The sequence below is a fragment of the Acanthochromis polyacanthus genome, chromosome 14, assembly GCF_021347895.1.
Source record: "Acanthochromis polyacanthus isolate Apoly-LR-REF ecotype Palm Island chromosome 14, KAUST_Apoly_ChrSc, whole genome shotgun sequence".
In the NCBI taxonomy this organism is placed as follows: Eukaryota; Metazoa; Chordata; class Actinopteri; family Pomacentridae; genus Acanthochromis; species Acanthochromis polyacanthus.
The window spans coordinates 13,684,643-13,705,511 of NC_067126.1; the positions used below are offsets into that span (position 1 = coordinate 13,684,643).

The window sequence follows — 20,869 nt, forward strand, 5'->3', positions numbered from 1 at the left end:
ATGGATGTTAGCCTACCGAGATGGAGAGAAGTTGTAGAAGTGGTCAGGCGTGCAAAGGCTTTATCGGCCCAGGGCCTAATGGAGTCCCCTACAGGGTCAACAAGAGTGCACCTGGCATTTTAAGGTTACTGCTAAGATATCTGAGAATAATTTGGGAGAAACAAAGCATCCCAAAAGCATGGTGTAGGGCAGGAGGTGTTTTCATCTCTAAGGAGAACGAGTCACCAGACCTTAGCCAGTATCAGATGATTTCTCTCTTTTAAATGTTGAGGGAAAGATTTTCTTCAGTATTGTAGAGCAGAGGCTGGCTAGTTACTTAGTGAGGAATGGTCTGATAGATTCTACAGTGCAGACGGCAGGGATACCAGAATGTTCTGGGTGCTTGGAGCATACAATCATGAATTGGGATCAGATTCAGACAGCTAAGAGGGAGAGGAGAGATTTGAATGTTGTGTTGTTAGATTTGGCTAATGTGCTCGGGTCAGTGCTGCATAGCCTTATTGGAGTTCCTTTCGCTACCTTAAAGTGCCAGTGATGGTTGGCGACCTGCTGAAAGCATATTTCCAGGACATCCGATTATGTGCAAATACAGGACATTTTACAACAGGCTGGCAAAGATTGGAGGTTGGTATTATGGCAGGATGTACAGTTTCCGTTAGCTTTCACAATGGGTCTTCCAAGTAGGTCGTAGGTGGAGAGAGACAACAGAATGGAATGCATCTTCCACCAGTTAGAGCTTATATGGATGATATGACGCTGATAACTACAACAGTGCCATGTACAAAGAGGTTGTTAAAATAAATAGGAATCTCAAATGGGCTAGTATGAGGATCAAGCCTAGAAAATAGGGGAGTATTTTGATAGAGGGAAAGAAAGTGATGAGGTTTTCTCCCATGAAGGAGAAGTCAGTCAAGAGCTTAGGAAGATGGTATAATGTGGATCTGAAAGATAATGAACAAGTTGTGCAATTTAAAAAGGATATTGCAGAAGGGCTGCGTAGAATAGATAAACCAGGGCTCCCACGAAAGCTAAGGTTGTGGTGCTTGCAGTTTAGCTTGTATCCTAGATTAATGTGGTCAGTGTTCATTTATGAAGTCCCATTATCCAAAGCGGGGAGAATGGAAAGGCTAGTTAGCACTTGTATTAGGAAATGGTTGGGTGATCCCAGGTGCTTAAATGGCGTAGCTTTGTATGGGAAAGGGATACTTCGGCTGCCAATATCTAGTCTAACAAAGGAGTTTAAAGGCACCAAGGTTAGGACAGAGCTCTTATTATCTGGGAGTAAGGACATTTTAGTTAGCAATATGGTTCAGAATCCTACCAGGGTTAGGAAATGGAAAACAAGAGCAGCAGTGCAGGAGACAGAGGCAGCTCTTAGGCATGCAGAAATAGTAGGCAATGTTAAATTCGGCTGGGGAGGCTTGGGGCTTGGTCCAGGCAAACCAACGTGGAACAAAGCAGGTCCAAAAGAGAAAAAGCTCATAGTTGCAGGATCAGCTGTTTCACTTTTGAGGGAGCTAGGAGTGCAGGGGCAGAGTCTGAGGAAGAAGGTGGGGGACATGTCAGATGAGGCTGCTAGATCTAGTCAGTGGATATGGATGAGGAGAAATAATAATAGTTGTGTGTGTGTGTGGGGGGGGGGGGGGTAAAATAAGGCGGTGAGGGAGTAGGGGGAGGCAGAGGACAAGTCCTCTCCTTCTTTTCCCTCTCCCAATAAGCAGAGGTCCAGGAAAAGGAAGCATAGATAAGGTGGGGGTGTGCAATTCAGCATCTTCCATCCATCCATTCTCTATACACCGCTGGGGGGTGCTGGAGCCTAGCCCAGCTGACTCGGGTGAAGGCAGGGGACACCCTGGACAGGTCCAAGTCAGCATCTTGCATTAGCTAATTGGTACCATCAGCACTGGTCACTACCTGGAGCATCTCCTAAACGGACCTGGGTCAGGTGAACGTGGCAGTGCTATTTGGATTGTGTAGGAGCAGTGTGAACTGGCACTTGGAGGGGGTGAATCTGGGACACCAGAGTTCACTGCCTGCCTCCTGGAGGTGTTGTGGGATTAAATAGACGAAACACCATTGAAGGGAGGTTTCCACCTGATGACCCCCAGAGATGTGTTAGGAATCACTGCTCACTGGTGTGTATAGTGATAGGTCAGGGATCCAAGGTCCTTCATTGACTGCACATCTTTCTTGTTTGGAGCACTAGTGTCTTGTGTTTAAGTGAACCTTAAAACCAGTAAAGGAAATCCCACAGCTATAAAGAGATAGGATTACTAACCCTAACCCAAACCCTCACCCTAACCCTACTCATAGTATGGAACCAAATAAAGTGCCTCCAAAAACCTATGCGAAATGACTCAGAATGATCTGAAAGATGCTCCTAAGCTCTCTCTGTGGGGTAAATTTTGTGAGTCACACTTTGGAAAATGTCGCTTCTGCATATCCCCATTGAAAGTGAATGGGCAAAAATGGTCGCAAGTATCTCCCAAACTGAACATCCTAGATGTTTGGTAGTGAGATCCGTCGACATAATTTGGCCACGCTGAATGTGCCAGACTTTGTCCCGAGTCTCTACAACCTTCCGTTCCCAAGATACAGAAAAACTAAAACGTTTTTCAAAGGTAACGCCCACTATCCGACATCACACAGATGCAAGGGCAGGCTCATTGGAAAGGTCGCGTGGACAAATAGGGAGGTAGGTCTAGGTTTCCCTAACCCTAACCCAACTCTAACCCTACTAACCCATTATGACAATATCTACACCTGGTCACTAGGTGTCCCTGTTTCTCTTTGGTTGTGTTTAACAGGTGTTTAATTTATCCTTCTTGAAGATTAATTTAATTTCTATACACTATAAACTGTATTCTACTGTACTTAATGAGTGATTTTGTCATGGTCTTAGGTTTTGCTTGCTATATTTTTTGTGATTCTTTCCTGTGTGTGTTCATTTTTATCTACAGAATCAGCTGGCTGAAAGTAAATACTCCTTGGTGTTGGACGAATGAGAGTTAGTTGGTCAATAGATGTGTACAAGTGATGTTTATTTAATAAGAAAAAGCTTAACATGTGTTTGCTGAGACAGTCTGTATTTGCTCAGAGCAAAGAGGGAAAATTGTGTGCACATAAAGTAATAAAAAGTTATATGATTCTGAGAATTATGTTGCAGATAATTTGTACTTTCACTGATGTCTGGAATGTTTTTGTCAGCCTTGAAGAAGAAAAGTGGATTTGCTTGATGATAAGAAAAATGAGTTTCATTTTGTTTTCTACAGTGCTTTTTTACTAGGAACTCAGGTGTCTGCTTTGTAAATATGAATCATGCACATAAACTGATTTTGGTTTTATTTATGTTATATATTGTAACATAAATGTGGCTGGTGGAAGTCTGAGAGAAGAGAAATTAGAAACTTTTCTTTCTTTTTTTCCTCTTGTATATATATTAGGATAAGGTGTAAGTTTTGTGCAACTGTGGTCTGTCTTGTAGCCCGTTAAACTTCAGCGTCCCGTATTCGGGCCGTCTTGAGATGTGCAAACTTATTTTGCTAAATTGGCCAAAGCTGCAAACTCGATGACAAAATATTATACACCCATGAAAAGCTTAGATTCTCATGAATCTGCCGGTATGAACCACTTTCAGATGTGATTACCACAGCGGGTAATATAAACACATTTGTCCAACAAACAACAAATAACGTAAACAGCACAACTCACCTTTGAAGGCTCATAACTAGTCACAGATGAAAATATTCCACAAAAAACCACCATAATCCAACCTTGGACATCCAGACAAAACAAGCCAGTAAAATATTTTGTCCAAAACATGTCTTGAAATCAGTAAAGAATCCACAAGTAGCTAGTTTTTGTGAACGTGCACCTCGCGCTGCGCGTCCCATATTTGGGATAGGCTACAGCACCCCCCGCAACACTAGTGAGGATAAAGCGGTGTACAGAGAATGGATGGATGGATATTAGCAAACTTCAGTAGAAATTTCAGGCGGAATTGACTGCAGTATACACACGTGGACAAAATTGTTGGTACCCCTCAGTTAAAGAAGGAAAAACCCACAATTCTCACTGAAATCACTTGAAACTCACAAAAGTAACAATAAATAAAAATTTATTGAAAATTAAATAATCAAAATCAGCCATCACTTTTGAATTGTTGATTAACATAATTATTTAAAAAAAACAAACTAATGAAATAGTGCTGGACAAAAATGATGGTACCCATAACTTAATATTTTGTTGCACAACCTTTTGAGGCAATCACTGCAATTAAACGATTTCTGTATTTGTCAATGAGCGTTCTGCAGCTGTCAACAGGTATTTTGGCCCACTCCTCATGAGCAAACAGCTCCAGTTGTCTCAGGTTTGATGGGTGTCTTCTCCAAACGGCATGTTTCAGCTCCTTCCACATATGTTCAATGGGATTCAGATCTGGGCTCATAGAAGGCCACTTTAGAATAGTCCAATGCTTTTCTCTCAGCCATTCTTGGGTGTTTTTGGCTGCGTGTTTTGGATCGTTGTCCTGTTGGAAGACCCATGACCTGCGACTGAGACCAAGCTTTCTGACACGAGGCAGCACATTTCTCTCCAGAATGCCTTGATAGTCTTCAGATTTCATCGTACCTTGCACACTTTCAAGACACCCTGTGCCAGATGCAGCAAAGCAGCCCCAAAACATTACTGAGCCTCCTCCATGTTTCACCGTAGGGACAGTGTTCTTTTCTTCGTATGCTTGGTTTTTGAGTCTATGAACATAGAGTTGATGTGCCTTACCAAAAAGCTCCAGTTTGGTCTCATCTGTCCAAAGGACATTCTCCCAGAAGCTTTGTGGCTTGTCAACATGCATTTTTGCAAATTCCAGTCTGGCTTTTTTATGAGTTTTTTTCAGCAGTGGTGTCCTCCTTGGTCGTCTCCCATGAAGTCCACTTTGGCTCAAACAACGACGAATGGTGCGATCTGACACTGATGTACCTTGGCCTTGGAGTTCACCTTTAATTTCTTTGGAGGTTGCTCTGGGCTCTTTGGATACAATTCCAACGATCCGTCTCTTCAATTTGTCATCAATTTTCCTCTTGCGGCCACGTCCAGGGAGGTTGGCTACTGTCCCGTGGGTCTTGAACTTCTGAATAATATGAGCCACTGTTGTCACAGGAACTTCAAGCTGTTTAGAGATGGTCTTATAGCCTTTACCTTTAAGATGTTTGTCTATCATTTTTTTTCGGATGTCCTGGGACAATTCTCTCCTTCGCTTTCTGTTGTCCATGTTCAGTGTGGTACACACCTTTTCACCAAACAGCAGGGTGACTACTTGTCTCCCTTTAAATAGGCAGACTGACTGATTATGAGTTTGGAAACACCTGTGAAGTCAATTAAATGACACACCTGAGTTAATCATGTCACTCTGGTCAAATAGTTTTCAATCTTTTATAGAGGTACCATCATTTTTGTCCAGGCCTGTTTCATTAGTTTGTTTTTTAAAATAATTATGTTAATCAACAATTCAAAAGTAATGGCTGTTTTTGATTATTTGATTTTCAATAAATTTTTATTTATTGTTACTTTTGTGAGTTTCAAGTGATTTCAGTGAGAATTGTGGGTTTTTCCTTCTTTAACTGAGGGGTACCAACAATTTTGTCCACGTGTGTATAGGGTTAAATTACATAGACACCTTGTGCATGCATCACTTACAGAAAATACATTGTTTAAGGCTAGAACTTACAGGAAATCCATTCTATAAGGCTATAATTTGCAGGAAAAAAGCATTATTTGAAACTGGAACTTGTAGAAAATAATTTGTTTAACACGATAACTTATAGAAAATATATTCTTTAAGGCTATAACTTGCAGAAACAACACTGTTTTGGGCCATAACTTACTGAAAACATTTAGGGCAATAACTTGCAGAAAACATATTCTTTAAGGCTGTCACCTACAGAAAACACATTATTTAAGGTTATAACTTACAGAACACATTATTTAAGGTTATAACTTGCAGAAAACTTAATATTTAATGCTTTAACTTGCAGACAATACATTCTTTAGGGCTATATGTTGCAGAAAATATATTCTTTAAGGCTACAATCTGCAGAAAATATATTCTTTAGGGCTATAACTTGCAGGAAAAAAACATTATTTCGGTCTATAACTTGATAAAAATACATTTTTTAAGACTATAACTTACAGAAAATATATTCTTCAAGGTAGTGTCTTCCTTCCTTTCTTCTAGCCTCAGTGCCTTGCCATGTCATGTTGATACTTTTTGGGTGTGGACATGTGTGGATGTGTGTGTGTGTGTGTGTGTGTGTGTGTGTGTGTGTGTGTGTGTGTGTGTGTGTGTGTGTGTGTGTGTGTGTGTGCTCATGTTTTTGCTATATTGTGGGGACCAAATGTCCCCACAACTGTAGGAAAACCGAAAACTATGTCACTTGTGGGGACCTCATTTCGGTCCCCACAAGTTTAAACAGTGTTTTCTTGGCCATGTTGTTGTTACTGAAAAAAGTAAAAGTGCAAAAACGTTTCTTTAGGGTTAACCATTGTTTTGGTTAGGGTTAGGGTTTGGTTAAGGTTAGGGTTAGGGTAAGGGTTAGGGGTTAGATATGAATGGGAGTCAATGGTATGTCACCACAATGATAGCAAGACACACACACACGTGTGTGTGTGTGTGTTCTTGTACTTGCTACATGGTGAGTACCATTTTCTGCATTTAACTATCAAAGTGAGGACATTTTTACAAAGTGAGGACATTTTGGCCGGTCCTCACTTTGAAACAGCCATGTTTGAGGGTGAAGACTTGTTTTTCGAGAACAGGTATGAATTGAGGTTTGGTTAGGGTTAGGGTAAGGATTAAGTTTTGGCAATCAGTTGTGATGGTTAAGGTTAGGGTAAGGCTCTAGGAAATGCATTACGCCTATGGATGTCCTCACTAAGATAGAAATACAAACGTGTGTGTGTGTGTGTGTGTGTGTGTGTGTGTGTGTGTGTGTGTGTGTGTGTGCTTGCATGGGTGTGTGCATGTGAATGGCTGTCTATATGGAGGGAGGGTGGGAGTGTTGGGTTTTTTTTTTTATTTCTATTTTTAATTGTATTTATTTATTGTCTTCTTTGTTCTTAATTGCTTATGAAGCACTTTGTGTTGTTCTTACATGAAAAGTGCTATACAAATAAATAAAGTTTGAGTTTAAGGCTATAGCTTGCAGTAAACATATTCTTTAAGGCTATAACTTGCAGAAAACATATTCTTTAAGGCTATAATGGACAAAGTCCATGGAAACACTTACTGTGTCGACTCCTGCCAGCAGAAGTTCGGTCATGCTGCCCAGAATCTCTGTCACAGTCATCTGGTCGCTGAGCAGCAGATGTGTGAGATACGCTCCCTCAACGCTCTGGTCCAGCTGCACGTTCTGCTGGATTTCCTCCATTTTCTTCAGCACCAAATCTTCAGCTGTGGTACACGAGAGAAAATTCATTCTTTTCTACTGGAGAACCACAACCGAGGGGAGGCAAATCTGACAGTTTTGCCCACCAGATGGGGACAGAAAGGCTTAGTGAGGGATTTTATTCAGACACTGATGAGGAAAAAGAACAGCAGAACAACAGCTGTCTGATGGACTTGATTCTCCGAGAGAATTACCACAATCTGTTTACTTTTTAATTATTTGATGTTGCAGCCTGATAAATGGTGTCTGAGCTTCAGTAACCTTGTTGGGCTACAATCAGTCAGAAAAAAAAACTGACACATGACAAGTAACAGTTTAGAAAGAAAGTCCAAAAGTTATTCAAGTGTATTTTGCTTATCTTTTTTGATTTTAGGTTACAAAAATATTCCCAGCTCATTATGATTTAATTTATTTATCAAGCAGGATTGCCTCCAAATATCTGTTTAGCAAGAGTCAACTGAACCGAATGAAACTTCAACACATTTATAACTGAATCTCTGTCTTGCTTAGTTAGAACTGTATTTGCATATTTTAGCCTCTTAACTACTATTTATGTATAATTTGCATTTTTGACAGCCATTTACAAAAGCATGCTATACCGTTCTAGATAATGAATTTTTTTCATTTTTTTTCTTTCATTTTCAGTGTAAAAACAAACAATTAGACATTTAAAACTTGAAACTAAGAAAGTACACAATAATTTTGTAAGTTTCCTGTTAATATCACATCATCTTTACAGGAAAATTTAGTTTAAAGTGCCCCTATTGTTGTCCTTAACTCAGATCTCCAGACTGTCACTAAATGGTTGCATTTTACGACCAAAATTTGAGCGAGTGCGAGTAAATGTTTCATCAACTCGCGCATGTGCGACCAGTAAATTTGTCAACTTTTTAAATTACTATTGAATATTTGTTGTTGCTGACAAACTTCTGCTTCACACTTCAGCCCAGTATACATTAATTTGCAAATGAGCTGGTTTACCAACCGACATTAACTCCAAAAGAAGAAGAAAGAAGACGAACACCGAAGAAGAAGAAGGCGGGCCAATGTGTGTGAGAGCGGGGCACGAATGACGGTGAAGCTCCTGATGTTTCACAAAGCCTTTATTTACATTCAGCCTTATTTTGAACACAAATTCACCTTTCTGTCCTTCACTCCTTTCTTGTCTCATTTCCAGCTGCTTCTAAGTTTAGACACATCCTTTGCTAGACGGCAACGGCATGTAACAGTTTTCTTTCATCTTTACGTGAATTTTCGGACTTTTTTGTCTTCCTCATGTCGAGAACCCCTTCCTGTGCGCTGAATTGGTTACAAAATAAAAGCCCATAGCATTAAGAATACACCTTCAAAATAAAAGCCTGGAGGGAACGGTTATTTTAACACTAACAAAGGCTTTCCAAAATTGATGAACTGATCAACAGACCTTTATAAGAGTAATTTACACGTGATTCGGTATAAATACATAACGTGCACAGGCATAACACATGCCTGTGCTCAGCACAAGGTCATTTTTATTAAAAATTGTATCCGTCGGAGATGATCCGTCAACTGAGCAGCCTTGGTGGAGTACTGTGCTCTCTGAGTGCTTTTCTTGTTATGTTGTGTCAACTGCTGCACAATAAAATCGAATTGAAAACATAGTTTCTGCATTTATTGTGCAAGTATTTATCAGTAATACAGTGAAAATGAGAGGGAATGTGAATATTTACTTTGCAAATCGATTTTGGTGTGCGCCCCTAAATTTTCTGGTTGCGCTCCTAAAATTTGAAGTTAGGGGCCACTGCGCTCCTAGGAAAAAAAGGTAGTCTGGAGCCCTGCCTTAACTGTTTTAATTTATGCTGTATGTCACTGCCAGTTTGAAAGGCATGCTATCTTCTTTTTTAATGGCGAAAATGATGTAATTTCAGCCAGATTTGTTTAAACCCCCCTCCCCCCCTCAAAAATGATTGGATTTTCAAGTTTCTGACAATGGCTCCTGGCAGGGCTTTCTGTCCAGGGTGGGTAGTCGCAGGGGCGCCGTATAGGGGTGAAAAGTTAGGGCAATTCCAAGGGCCCATGGATGACAGGGGCCCATGGATGACAGGGCCCCCAAAAAATATGTAGAAAAAAATTAAATTATTAAACTTAATATTAAGCTCCTATTTACTATTGTGTGTGTCAAATATAATACAGTTCATATTCGCTATGTTTTTATTGCACTAAAAGTTGAATATCCATTGACAAAAAGTAAACATCTATATTGACTGACCACCCCCCTGTATCTGCATGAAATGGTTTGGTCCGCTTTAGCGTCACTCACTAACGGTGCTTAATTGCAATCAGACAGGAGATGCGCCAAACAGACGTCGCTGATGTGTGGCCACAATGTTGTCAAAAAAACAAAAATCTGGTTACCAGAAGAGGAAGGAAAGGAAAGGAAAGAGAGAGAGGAGAGAGAAAAGCGTACGATCTCTGAGCCAGTTTTTCAATAAGAAAGGTGAGTAGCCTGTAGTCTGTGAATTTAGCCTGTTGGTTTAGGCTAATGTCCATGGTGAAATAAACCAACTAGCTATAGCAGGGGTCTCAAACTCGCGGCCCGCGGGACGATAGTTTGCGGCCCCCGTCTTAATATGAAACATTAATGTTAGTGCGGCCCGCAAGTTTGATGTGAATGACACTTTACAGTGTTGAGCGTGGAGCTGAACGAACCTACCAATCACAATGGGGTATATGGCTCTTGAGAGCGGGACATCGGCCGGGCTTGTTGCGACCTCACGACATTAGCTTACGTTGCTGATGAGCGGGACAGACAGTTTTATTCACAGAATGAATACCAAGTTACTATAATGCCAACACTGGCCAGAAGCTCACAACCGGAGAGGGACGGGGGAGACAAGCTCCCGGAGCTCAGTGAAGCTGACCCCCCAACCACAGAAAAAATCCAAGCAAACAGGCTGAGTGGTTAGTGCCTCGTTTGTGCTGATTTGTGCCGTTAAAATTTTCGTTTGTGCTGCTATCATTTTTGAGATATTAAAGATTATTTTTTAGGTCATTCAGAGGTCATCATCCCCCTAGTTTGCTCCAAAATGAACCAGACTTGTCTACTTTTTTAGTGCTTCGTTTGTGCTGATTTGTGCCGTTAAAATTTTCGTTTGTGCTGCTATCGTTTTTGAGATATTACAAGTTTTATTTTTGAGCGATGACGTCATCATCCCCCCAGTTTGCTCCAAAATGAACCAGACTTGTCTACTTTTTCAGTGCTTCGTTTGTGCTGATTTGTGCCGTTAAAATTTTCGTTTGTGCAGCTATAGTTTTTGAGATATTATAAGTTTTATTTTTGAGCGATGACGTCATCATCCCCCCAGTTTGCTCCAAAATGAACCAGACTTGTCTACTTTTTTAGTGCTTCGTTTGTGCTGATTTGTGCCGTGAAAATTTTCGTTTGTGCTGCTATCATTTTTGAGATATTAAAGATTATTTTTTAGGTCATTCAGAGGTCATCATCCTCCCAGCTTGCTCCAAAATGAACCAGACTTGTCTACTTTTTTAGTGCTTCGTTTGTGCTGATTTGTGCCGTTAAAATGTTAGCGATACCATGTTAGCTAAATCATGTTGCCTATACCATGTGTTAACTTGGAATTTTAACTAAAATGTCGATATTTTACAAGTGCACTTACCGTGTCTAGAAATCAGATTTGTCTGAAGGTTGTAAAAATGCCACTGAAATAGTAAAATTGTGAAAAGGTCATCCAACGTGTGTGTCTTGTTGAATGGCTGTGAAAGACTGCTATTTTGTGTAGTTCTTAGTGGGGAGTGCTGAATGTTTTTTTTTTTAAATGTTTCATGCTCCTAAATAAACCTTGAAGCGATTTCATTTATTGTCTTATGACAGAAATGTGATTGGCAAAGTAAATATAAAGCACAGTTCATTAAAAATGTAAATTAGTAACATAAACATACATTCTACGTTTATTTAACCAAATTTTATTGAACAAATGTACACACAAAGGCACAAAGTCAGTTCAAAGAGACATTTTCCAGCAATAACACAGGTGGAACATCCTCAGATGTTATTACAGTAGTTCTATACACATTATATACATTAAGACATTATAAACATGACAGACCACAGACGTCATCAATTCGGGTCATGTGATCGTCTGTAAATAAAACTTGTAATATCTCAAAAACTATAACAGCACAAACGAAAGTTTTAACGGCACAAATCAGCACAAACGAAGCACTAAAAAAGTAGACAAGTCTGGTATATTTTGGAGCAAACTGGGGGGATGATGACGTCATCGCCCAAAAATAAAACTTGTAATATCTCAAAAACTATAGCAGCACAAACGAAAATTTTAACGACACAAATCAGCACGAACGAAGCACTAAAAAAGTAGACAAGTCTGGTTCATTTTGGAGCAAGCTGGGGGGATGATGACCTCTGAATGACCTAAAAAATAATCTTTAATATCTCAAAAATGATAGCAGCACAAACGAAAATTTTAACGGCACAAATCAGCACAAACGAGGCACTAACCACTCAGCCTGTTTGCTTGGATTTTTTCTGTGGGTGGGGGGTCAGCTTCACTGAGCTGGCTCCTGGAGGGGCGGCAGTAGAGGGGGGAACGCGCCGGCGCTCACGGCGATCCGCGGAGCGCGGCCACGTCCTGCATCTCATCTCATTCATACAGATCACCTGCAGCGGCTGTGACGGATCAGACTGCAGGCAGGAAGACACTGAACCAGAGACAATTACAAAGACTAATGCTGTAAAAAAAAAAAAAAAAAAATCATTCATCACAATCATGATTTTTAGCTTCTAACCACTATAAGAGAACAACTCACCGCGGCCTTTAAAATGTAAAAATGCGCTCCCTTTTTAAAAGACGTAGCGCACTTACGTGTGCTGTTTTCTCCGCTCACAGAAAACAACATATGGACAAAATCAATCGCTTTCATATTGGACTAATCTGAAATGAGGACACTTTATCTGACTCTTTTAAATAAGTAAATTTTGGTCTCACAGTGGTCTGATCACTCAGCCACTGAGCAGCATGTACTACAGTCTGCGCTGTGAGGCGTTCAGGGAACATCGGTAAATATCTCTCGTTAAGCAACCAGGTGGGACCAGATGGGTGCCATGAACTTACAATGCGCAGGGCCCTGTATTTACTTGGTATCGGATCAATACCAAATCTTGCAGTATCGCACACCACCAGTTTTTAGTGTTATTAGGCAACGGTCCCATTTTCTGTTTACATTTTTCTGGCATTTTATGCACTTTGGTGAAATTATCATAATTTATTTACTTTGGTTGCACTTTTTGTTATGTATTACACTTGAAAACAAAATCTGTTCAGTTGTGACGTGTACAACTGCAAAATTTATTTGAAAGCAGTGCGTTGTTGGAATAACAACCAATGGAGCCCCATCAATGACAGGGAGGAAAAATGGACTGGTGGCACATGTTCCAAAAAAAAACTGAAAGAGGAGGGTGTGGAGGAGGCCATAGCTCTACACTGCATTATCCATCAGCAGGCCCTTTGCAGCAGATGCCTGAAGTTTGACAATGTGATGTCTGTCGTTGTGAAATGCATCAACCAAATCAGATCCAGGGGCTTAAAGCACAGAAGGTTCCGTGCTTTTTTAGAGGAAATGAAGTCAGAATATGGGGATGTGCTCTACTTCACTGATGTACGTTGGCTCAGCAAGGGAAATGCATTGAAGAGATTTTTTGAGTTGAGAGCAGAAGTGAAAGCCTTCATGGAGAAGGATGGGGTGGCTGTTCCTGTGCTAAGTGATCCCAAATGGCTTATGGACTTAGCTTTTCTTGTTGATATCACACATGAGCTTAATGTACTGAACAAGAAGTTACAAGGCCAGGGGCAACTTGTCAGTGCTGCCTATGACAACGTGAGAGCATTCTCCACAAAACTTGTGTTATGGAAAGTCCAGCTCTCGCAGACAAACCTTTGGCATTTCCCAGCATGCAAGGCACTCCTGATGCAGGCACATCATTCAGTGGTGAGAAGTATGTTGAGGTCATTTTGAAGCTACAGGAGGAATTTGATCACAGATTTGCAGGCTTCAAGACGCACAGAGCCACATTTCAAATTTTTGCAGACCCATTCTCCTTTGATGTGCAAGATGCCCCTCCTGTGCTTCAGATGGGGCTCATTGACCTGCAGTACAATTCTGAACTCAAAGCCAAGTTCAGGGAGGTGAGTGGAAAAGCGGACAAGCTTGGACAATTTTTGAGAGAATTGACCCCCAGCTTCCCTGAGCTTTCCCGAATGTTCAAGCGGACCATGTGCCTTTTTGGGAGCACATACTTGTGCGAAAAGCTCTTCTCCACCTTGAACTTCAATAAGTCCAAGTACAGGTCCAGACTTACTGATGAGCATCTTCAAGCCCTACTGAGGGTCTTAACTGCTTCCTCCCTCAAGCCAAATGTATGCTATGCGAGAAGAAGCGCTGCCAGGTCTCTAGCAGCAAGAAGTAGGCAAGAGAAGCCATGTTCAGAACAGTTCATGGTCAATGTTTCATTCATGTTCAGAAAGTTAAAGGTTAAAGAACTGTTAGACATTTGAATCTGAATAAAAATAATTAGATTTCTGTAGTCAGCAACTATATGTGGTTTCTTCAGTCGTCTATATCTGCTGTATTATTATTATTATTATTATTATTATTTTATTTACTTATTACTGATTGATTTATTTTCTTATTAATTCTTAATTCGTTTATTTTTTCATCTTATTTTGTGTTAAAAATAAAGATATTTGAGAACATTGGAATGTTTTTATCAGAGTTTTTCTTGTGGAAAACCTGATGCGGCCCAGCCTCACCCAGCCTCTGTCTCCAGCAGCCCCCAGGTAAATTGAGTTTGAGACCCCTGAGCTATAGATTAGTGTTAGCTTACATTTTATCAACATTTAGTCAGTGCAGGGAAACGTTTAGGAAGGTATTCATATTGAATCACTGCCCCTACCCCTTTTAGCAGCTGATGATGATGAGTCAGCAGCACCCCAGTCTCCCCATACCATCACCCCTCCCTGCCCCAGTGAAGAAGGTGAGCAACACTGTGCTAATGACATTGGCATGTCAGTTAGTATCATTGCAGGGAGTCTGTGAGGATTTCTGTTAGTCTTGCTCTTTTCACCATTACAAAAAAGAAAATGAAGTATTCATTAATGACATAAATTCCAACAAATTATTTTTTATCACATCATGAGCATTATGAAATGATTTATGAATAAACAAATAACCTTCTGTCTGTACTGGATGATACAAATCACCAGTAGTAAATCTTGCTAGTACTAGTATAGAACTACAAGAAGAAAGACAGTTGCAAGCCTTTAATTAGAGTCATGTAAAGCTTTGATGGGACAGTTAGGTCCGAGAGATGTGGTAACAAAGGTAGCGCAGCAGCACAGAGGGGGTCCAATTAAATTTTTTTTCATGGGGCCCAAAATTCCTGGCGGCGCCCCTGGGTAGTCGTACCTGACCACAAGATTCCTGCCTGACGCCAGCTCTAGTACGGCTAAAGTGAAGCGATGTCACCGTGGCACTTCAGCTGATTCTACCAGCAGACACTGAAAGGACTCTTATAGTTCAGTAAGTTAATGATTTTTTCTTAATGTGCCAGTTTTAATGCACTTTATATGCACCTGTAGTGTCAGATATGTGTGTCGTGCACTCCAGATGTCGATGGAGTTTATTTGTGTGTGTGTGTTGACCAGAGAAGAGAGTTAGCAACCAGTAAATATTAGCTTTAATATGAATTAGCGATGCTAACCGAGCTAGCTGCTCCATCGTAGCCTGATTAAAGCTAACGTAGCAGCTAACATTGTTTGAGTTTCATGTAAACAGCTGAAGTGTGTTGTGTTAGTGTAATGTTGTACATTTAGTTAATAAAACTGAGTGGAGACGCTGGTTCACATTAATGTAACGTTCACCTGTGGGCATAATGTTGTACAAGTTAATCCCAGGTTTTTTCAATATTGCAACTAAATTATAAAACATATACATATACATATATATACATATATATATATATATATATAGTGATTAATGACTTTATATCTGTGACATACTGCAAAAACACATTTCTGAGTTCTCTATCCTTTTAGCCATGGTTGTTCTGTTTCCATAGTGTCACAGTTCCGCTCCTCTGTCCTGTCTGTCTGTCTGTCTGGTTGTCTCCCATCCGCTCCTCTGCCCTGTCTCTGTCTGGTTGTCTCCCATCCGCTCCTCTGCCCTGTCTTTCCCCTGCAGCTCGGTGCCTGAGTGGAGTCTAGCTTCTCAAGCTGACTCCACTCAGGCAATCAACTATCTCCATGGCTCCCGGACAGCTGACGATCATTCACTAACGACTCACCTCTGCAATAAGTACCGGCTCAGCCTTCCACTCCCTGCCAGAGTGTTAAACAAGAACCACGCAGTTCGGTTTGCTCTCTAGCCCTCTACATGATCTGTTTTTGAGTTCCTGCCTTAATTTCTGACCTTGTTTTCTCCTGCCTCCCTCAGTTCAGCTGTCCGGGATCCCCCGCCATCCTCCTTCCCCTCCGGCTCTCCCCGACAAGCCTTCACCGGTTTCTCCTGCCTGGACCCCCCACTCCTGCCTGGACCCCCACTCCTGCCTGGACCCCCACTCTTGCCTGGATCCCCCGCTCCTACACCCTGGTTTTCCCCCACCAAGCCACCATTTTCACCCCCAACAATAAACCACTTGCATTCAGCCAGCCCTGGTAGTGTGGCTTTCTGCTCGGGTCCACCTGCTCAGTTCGTGACACATAGGGATTCAGGATTATATATTGCAGTGAAAAATGAGCCCAGAGTGAGGAAAAAAATCCACCAAACTGGGAGTTTCTAATAAAAAAAAATTAATGATGCATTAGAAAACTTTGTGTGTACAATAAATGTTGAGCTTCAAAATTAGTTAAAAAAAGTTTTTTGTTAAATGTTCAACTGTAAATTTTATTCATTTATTTTTTTTAAATGTTATGTATTCATTAGCAACTGCTTTTCTGTAGCAAAAATGAGCTGAAACACGCTACACTTTTAATTGCTGGGTGAAGTTAATGTTGCTTACCGACTTTGAACAGATGATCCCAGGTCGCAACAAACTTCTTCCAGAAAGGCAGGTGGGGCCACATGGACTGGGGGAAGAGGACGACGATCTGGGAGAGATGAAACATTTCCCCCACGGAGACGATAAACTTCTGGGTTTCCTCCGGCACCTCCTCCTCCATGCAGCCCATACGGGTCTCAAACAGCACTGAACAGATCCCTGTAGTTACAAAACAGAATGATTTTACCACGAATCCTCGGCTTTAACAGCTTAAAAATAAAAACCACTGATAATTTGTAGACATGAGATGAAGCGTGGATGAGTTTGGGGGAGATTTTTGGCTGAACAATTGAAAGAAAGACCTAAACACTTGATCAGGGCCAGTAGAGCTGAAAACTTGCTTACTTCTCTCCATTTCAGTGAGTATGCTGTCATTTGATGAGTTTGACCACCTTGGATCATATTACTGTCACTATGACTAAATCGTTGTGCATGATGCTGCACATGGGAGGCTTTCAGTTAGATATTGGTTCAGCAAAGCAAGAAAATTCAGAACTTATTAGCAAGGAATCTGCGGGAATGAGAGCTTTGTTAATTAGAGATTTACTAGAACTTTTTCCTCAGGTGGCTTTGACGTTTCAATAAAACAGCTCGCAATATTTGGTTAGGTTGTAGAGAAACACTGGCTTCTTCCACAGAATTTCTGATGCAAGTACAGATATCTGTCATATTTCACCAAGCCAAAAGTCAATTTAAGATATTTGTAGTTAGAATATAACAAGGCAGATTTCTCACTTGAACTATCTACACTTTCTTTCTGATGAGTTAAACTTAATTTGAGATATCTACGAAAGACAACACTTTAAACTGAGGGCAATCAAAGAACTATATACTTCTGAAGCTAGAATTAGAGCTCATCGCAATTGAGCTGAAGATCTTCATGGATGCGTACAACCGAACTGTAGAAGATCTGCAATAAAAAACCCACACACATAATTAGCAAAGGCGTCTGCATTTGTCCTACAAAAAAATTACGAAGACAATCTTTCTGTTCTAATGTTCCTTTTGACTTTGAGTTACAACTATCTGAAATGCATATTCACGCCAGCTGTTAAATATTAAAACAGCTTGCCATAGTTCCACTCTAAACTTTTTTATGAACCTGGTTTGGTGCCTGCATTTTCAAACTGAGAAAAAGAAGAGTGTTCTCCAAACTATAAAGACAGGAAAAAAATCTAAAACTCAAAGTGAGTGGAACAGTGTGACCATGCAGTGGATCATTGTTCCTGTGTTACACCAGTTTCTTAATGTAAAACTGTAACAGGCTATAAGTAAGATGATAATTTGATAAGTTTGTTGGTATTGAACACTCCAAACCCACTGGTGGGTTTGAAAAGTTTATCTTTTTTGAAAAAAAAATAGCTATTATTGCGCTATTTATCAGAGCCAGAAACTGCAGAAACTGCAAAAACTGAAAGAATTGTCTAAATTGCATCTTTCTGGCAGTTCTTGAACTATTTATCTGTTATACGCCATTCCACTGGGGGGGGGGGGGGGGGAATCTGTGCTCCTTCAAGTCTCTGGGAAGTCATTAGTGGCTCAGCTGTGACCAACAGTCATGACAATAATTCAGGGACTTTGCAGCTGAACTGCAGACTGTGTTTGCACAGAGTAAACAGGAGGAAAATATGATGGCAATTAAAATATAAGTAGAAAAGTATTTTGGACTAATGACCCACAATTTTTTTCCTCAAAATTGGAAATGCATGGAGGCATTTAGAAAAAGCTGTACGTGCTGACTGTATTTTTTAAATTATTTATTTTGTAAAATAAATAGTGAAAGAAAATCGCCCTCCCACCAAATTTATGGCATTAAAACTGTTATGCTGCACCAAATTGATTATTGAGTTCTCTCTACTTCTAGCCATGAATATACTGTTTCCATAAAGATGCATGACTTTACAATGCAGTAAAAAAAAAAAAAGAGCCCACAATGAGTAAAGAAAGGTGACAGAAGAAAAAAAAACACAAGGAAAGAGCTTGATTTTCTGGGAGTCAAAGGACATTTTGGAAAAATGTGATGAGAGGACCAATGCCACATGATACATGTACTAAACTATACTGGCTGGCATAGTTTAGTGCAAAAACTAGAAATAGAGGAAGCCAGTTAATCTGGCTCTGTCTAGCAGATATCTAATTTCAACCTACAAATGCTTGTTTTACATGTTATATCCTTATATGTGCTGGCAGAAGGATTTTGTTATCCAAGAAAATGAATTCATTTACCAAAATACCCTAAATGCTCATACGATGGGGCTTTAAACCTCTTCAGGAAAAATTCAACCTGGAAGTGAAAACTAACCTGAACTAAGACCACTGAGTCAAATGTGGCTCCTGTTGTGATCAAATCCTCAGTTTATGTCACTTTATCTTATCAGCCGTCAAGGCCAAAACACTTAGCAACTGTGTCAAAGTCGACACCAAGAATGGCAGCATAGACACAGTGAAAGGTTGCTGTAGAAACAGCAACATAAATCTGTTGCACAAACAAAAGGTGTACAGGAGTGAAAGAGTCATGGACAAGCGCAACAAGATTGATAGCATCCTGTATTGTAGATACGATTAGTAAGAAAGACAAAATAGAGGTCAACTGTGCCGAAGCTTAGTGCTGTATAGTTTGTAATTTCAATAATAAAGCTACAACAATTATAACATTTCTGATTATAATTTGACAATGTCAAGTTTCTGCATGCAAACTTAAACCAAACATGCATTTACTGCATGTGATCAAGATGTTTCAAAGTATCTAACAAAAAGGATGAGTTTCCAGAGCTGATTAAATGACAACATGCAATTTGTTAGTTCTCTGCTGACCTTCAAAAGCAAATTTGTAGAGTTCTCCAGTCAGGTCATTGACCAGAACTCCCTGTCCGCTGCTCTCCCTCAGCCAAGCCACTCTCTGGATAAAGTCTGTCACCACCGCATTGATGGTGTTGGCGTACAACGAGACGTGTTTAGGCTTCAGCATGCGAGGGTTCAAGATGCTGCGGATGCGCTGCCACTTGGCCCCCATCCTGCAAACCAGGAATAATGTTTGGAGAAAGACACTGAGTTACATAGTTATTCATGAGCCCTAATTCGTTAGGTGGTACATCCAGTTCAGTTTAAATATATTAAACAAAGATAGAAGTAGTAAAAGAAGGAGAAGATGAACTATTCTTTCATTTCTTAAAAAGATGTTTTAACACTCTGAACTCAAATCACCACCATTTAAAAAAAATAAAAATAACATCTGTAAACTGACACCATTTCTCAGCTATAAACTGTAAAACCAAAAACAAACAAAATATTCAACTTTCCAATGATCCTTGACGTGCCTTGAAGTGATGATCTGTGAAGTGCTGTTTCTTTGAAAAGCTTCAAAATGAGATATTTCATCAAAATGACTTTATTTGTCTCATTTTAGAAAATTTGCAAAAACAGACAATTTGCATGAACCAGGTCTGGTTTAAAAAAAAAAAACATTAAAAAAATTCTGCACTCCGATGTGATACTGTGGAGTCATGACTGTTTCAGCTGTGATCAACAGACAAGTGGCGATAAATCCAAGAACATTTCTGTTATGTTTAGCGAACAATTTTTCCAGGATTGGTAGCATCTGCAAAAACAGTGGACTGATAATTGCTTTTTGTTTTTTGCTACTTTTGTAAAACAAATTATCACAGAAGATCAACTTAATTTTTGTTGTTTTTATAGAATTCTAACTGTTATATACTGCACAGGAGACATTTTTGAGTTCTATCTTGAGGTGCAGGACTTCATATTGGAGTGAAAAAATGAGTCTACAGAGGAAAAAACAGTCTGGAATTCAGAGGGTTAAATATATCAGCGATAGTGTCCTGTCTCTCAGAGTGCGAGCCTGTCTGTATTCTCTCAGCAGTGCTCTGGTTCAGGAATAATAACTGCAGCCGTAACAAGTCTGACAGGAATGACTGAATACCAGTGAAGCAGAACTGCAGTGAGTCAGTCAGTCCTCATTACGGTCCACAGATCTGTCCTTGTGCATTTCTTGACATCTCTTATGAAACTGTTGATGATACCTGCGCTGATATGCCAGCCAAAGGCAAACAAAAAACAAAGATCTGCAGGCCCAGACTGAATCCGGGTCCCTCCGACTCTACATCGTTTATGAGTCTTGTCATCCTTGCCTGTGCCTTGGGAGCACCAAGCATGCAGTAACAACACGGTAGTTTGACAGGCACTTCAATAACTCGGATCTGATTATTAGATTGCATCCAATGTTATGTTTACCAGCACTTTAAAGGCTGGTTCAGGTTTCTGTGAAGCTTATATTCAGGGCAGCAGCAGAAGCCGT

General features: G+C 40.3%; 1 protein-coding gene across 6 annotated transcripts in view; it reads right to left on the reverse strand.

The window, feature by feature from the left end:
- The window catches only part of LOC110972927 (sterol 26-hydroxylase, mitochondrial), a 60,546-nt gene that overhangs the window by 20,783 nt on the left and 18,894 nt on the right, over nt 1–20,869 (reverse strand). For all 6 annotated transcript variants that reach the window (XR_007946608.1, XR_007946607.1, XR_007946606.1 and 3 more), the window contains exons 3-5: nt 19,369–19,568; nt 16,516–16,713; nt 7,284–7,447 (exon numbers count right to left, since the gene is read on the reverse strand). Coding sequence is in view for 2 of the 6 variants with exons in the window: in XM_051958930.1 (XP_051814890.1) it covers nt 7,284–7,447; nt 16,516–16,713; nt 19,369–19,568 (562 nt within the window). In the remaining 4 variants the exon portion in view is untranslated. The remainder of the gene's footprint in view (nt 1–7,283; nt 7,448–16,515; nt 16,714–19,368; nt 19,569–20,869) is intronic.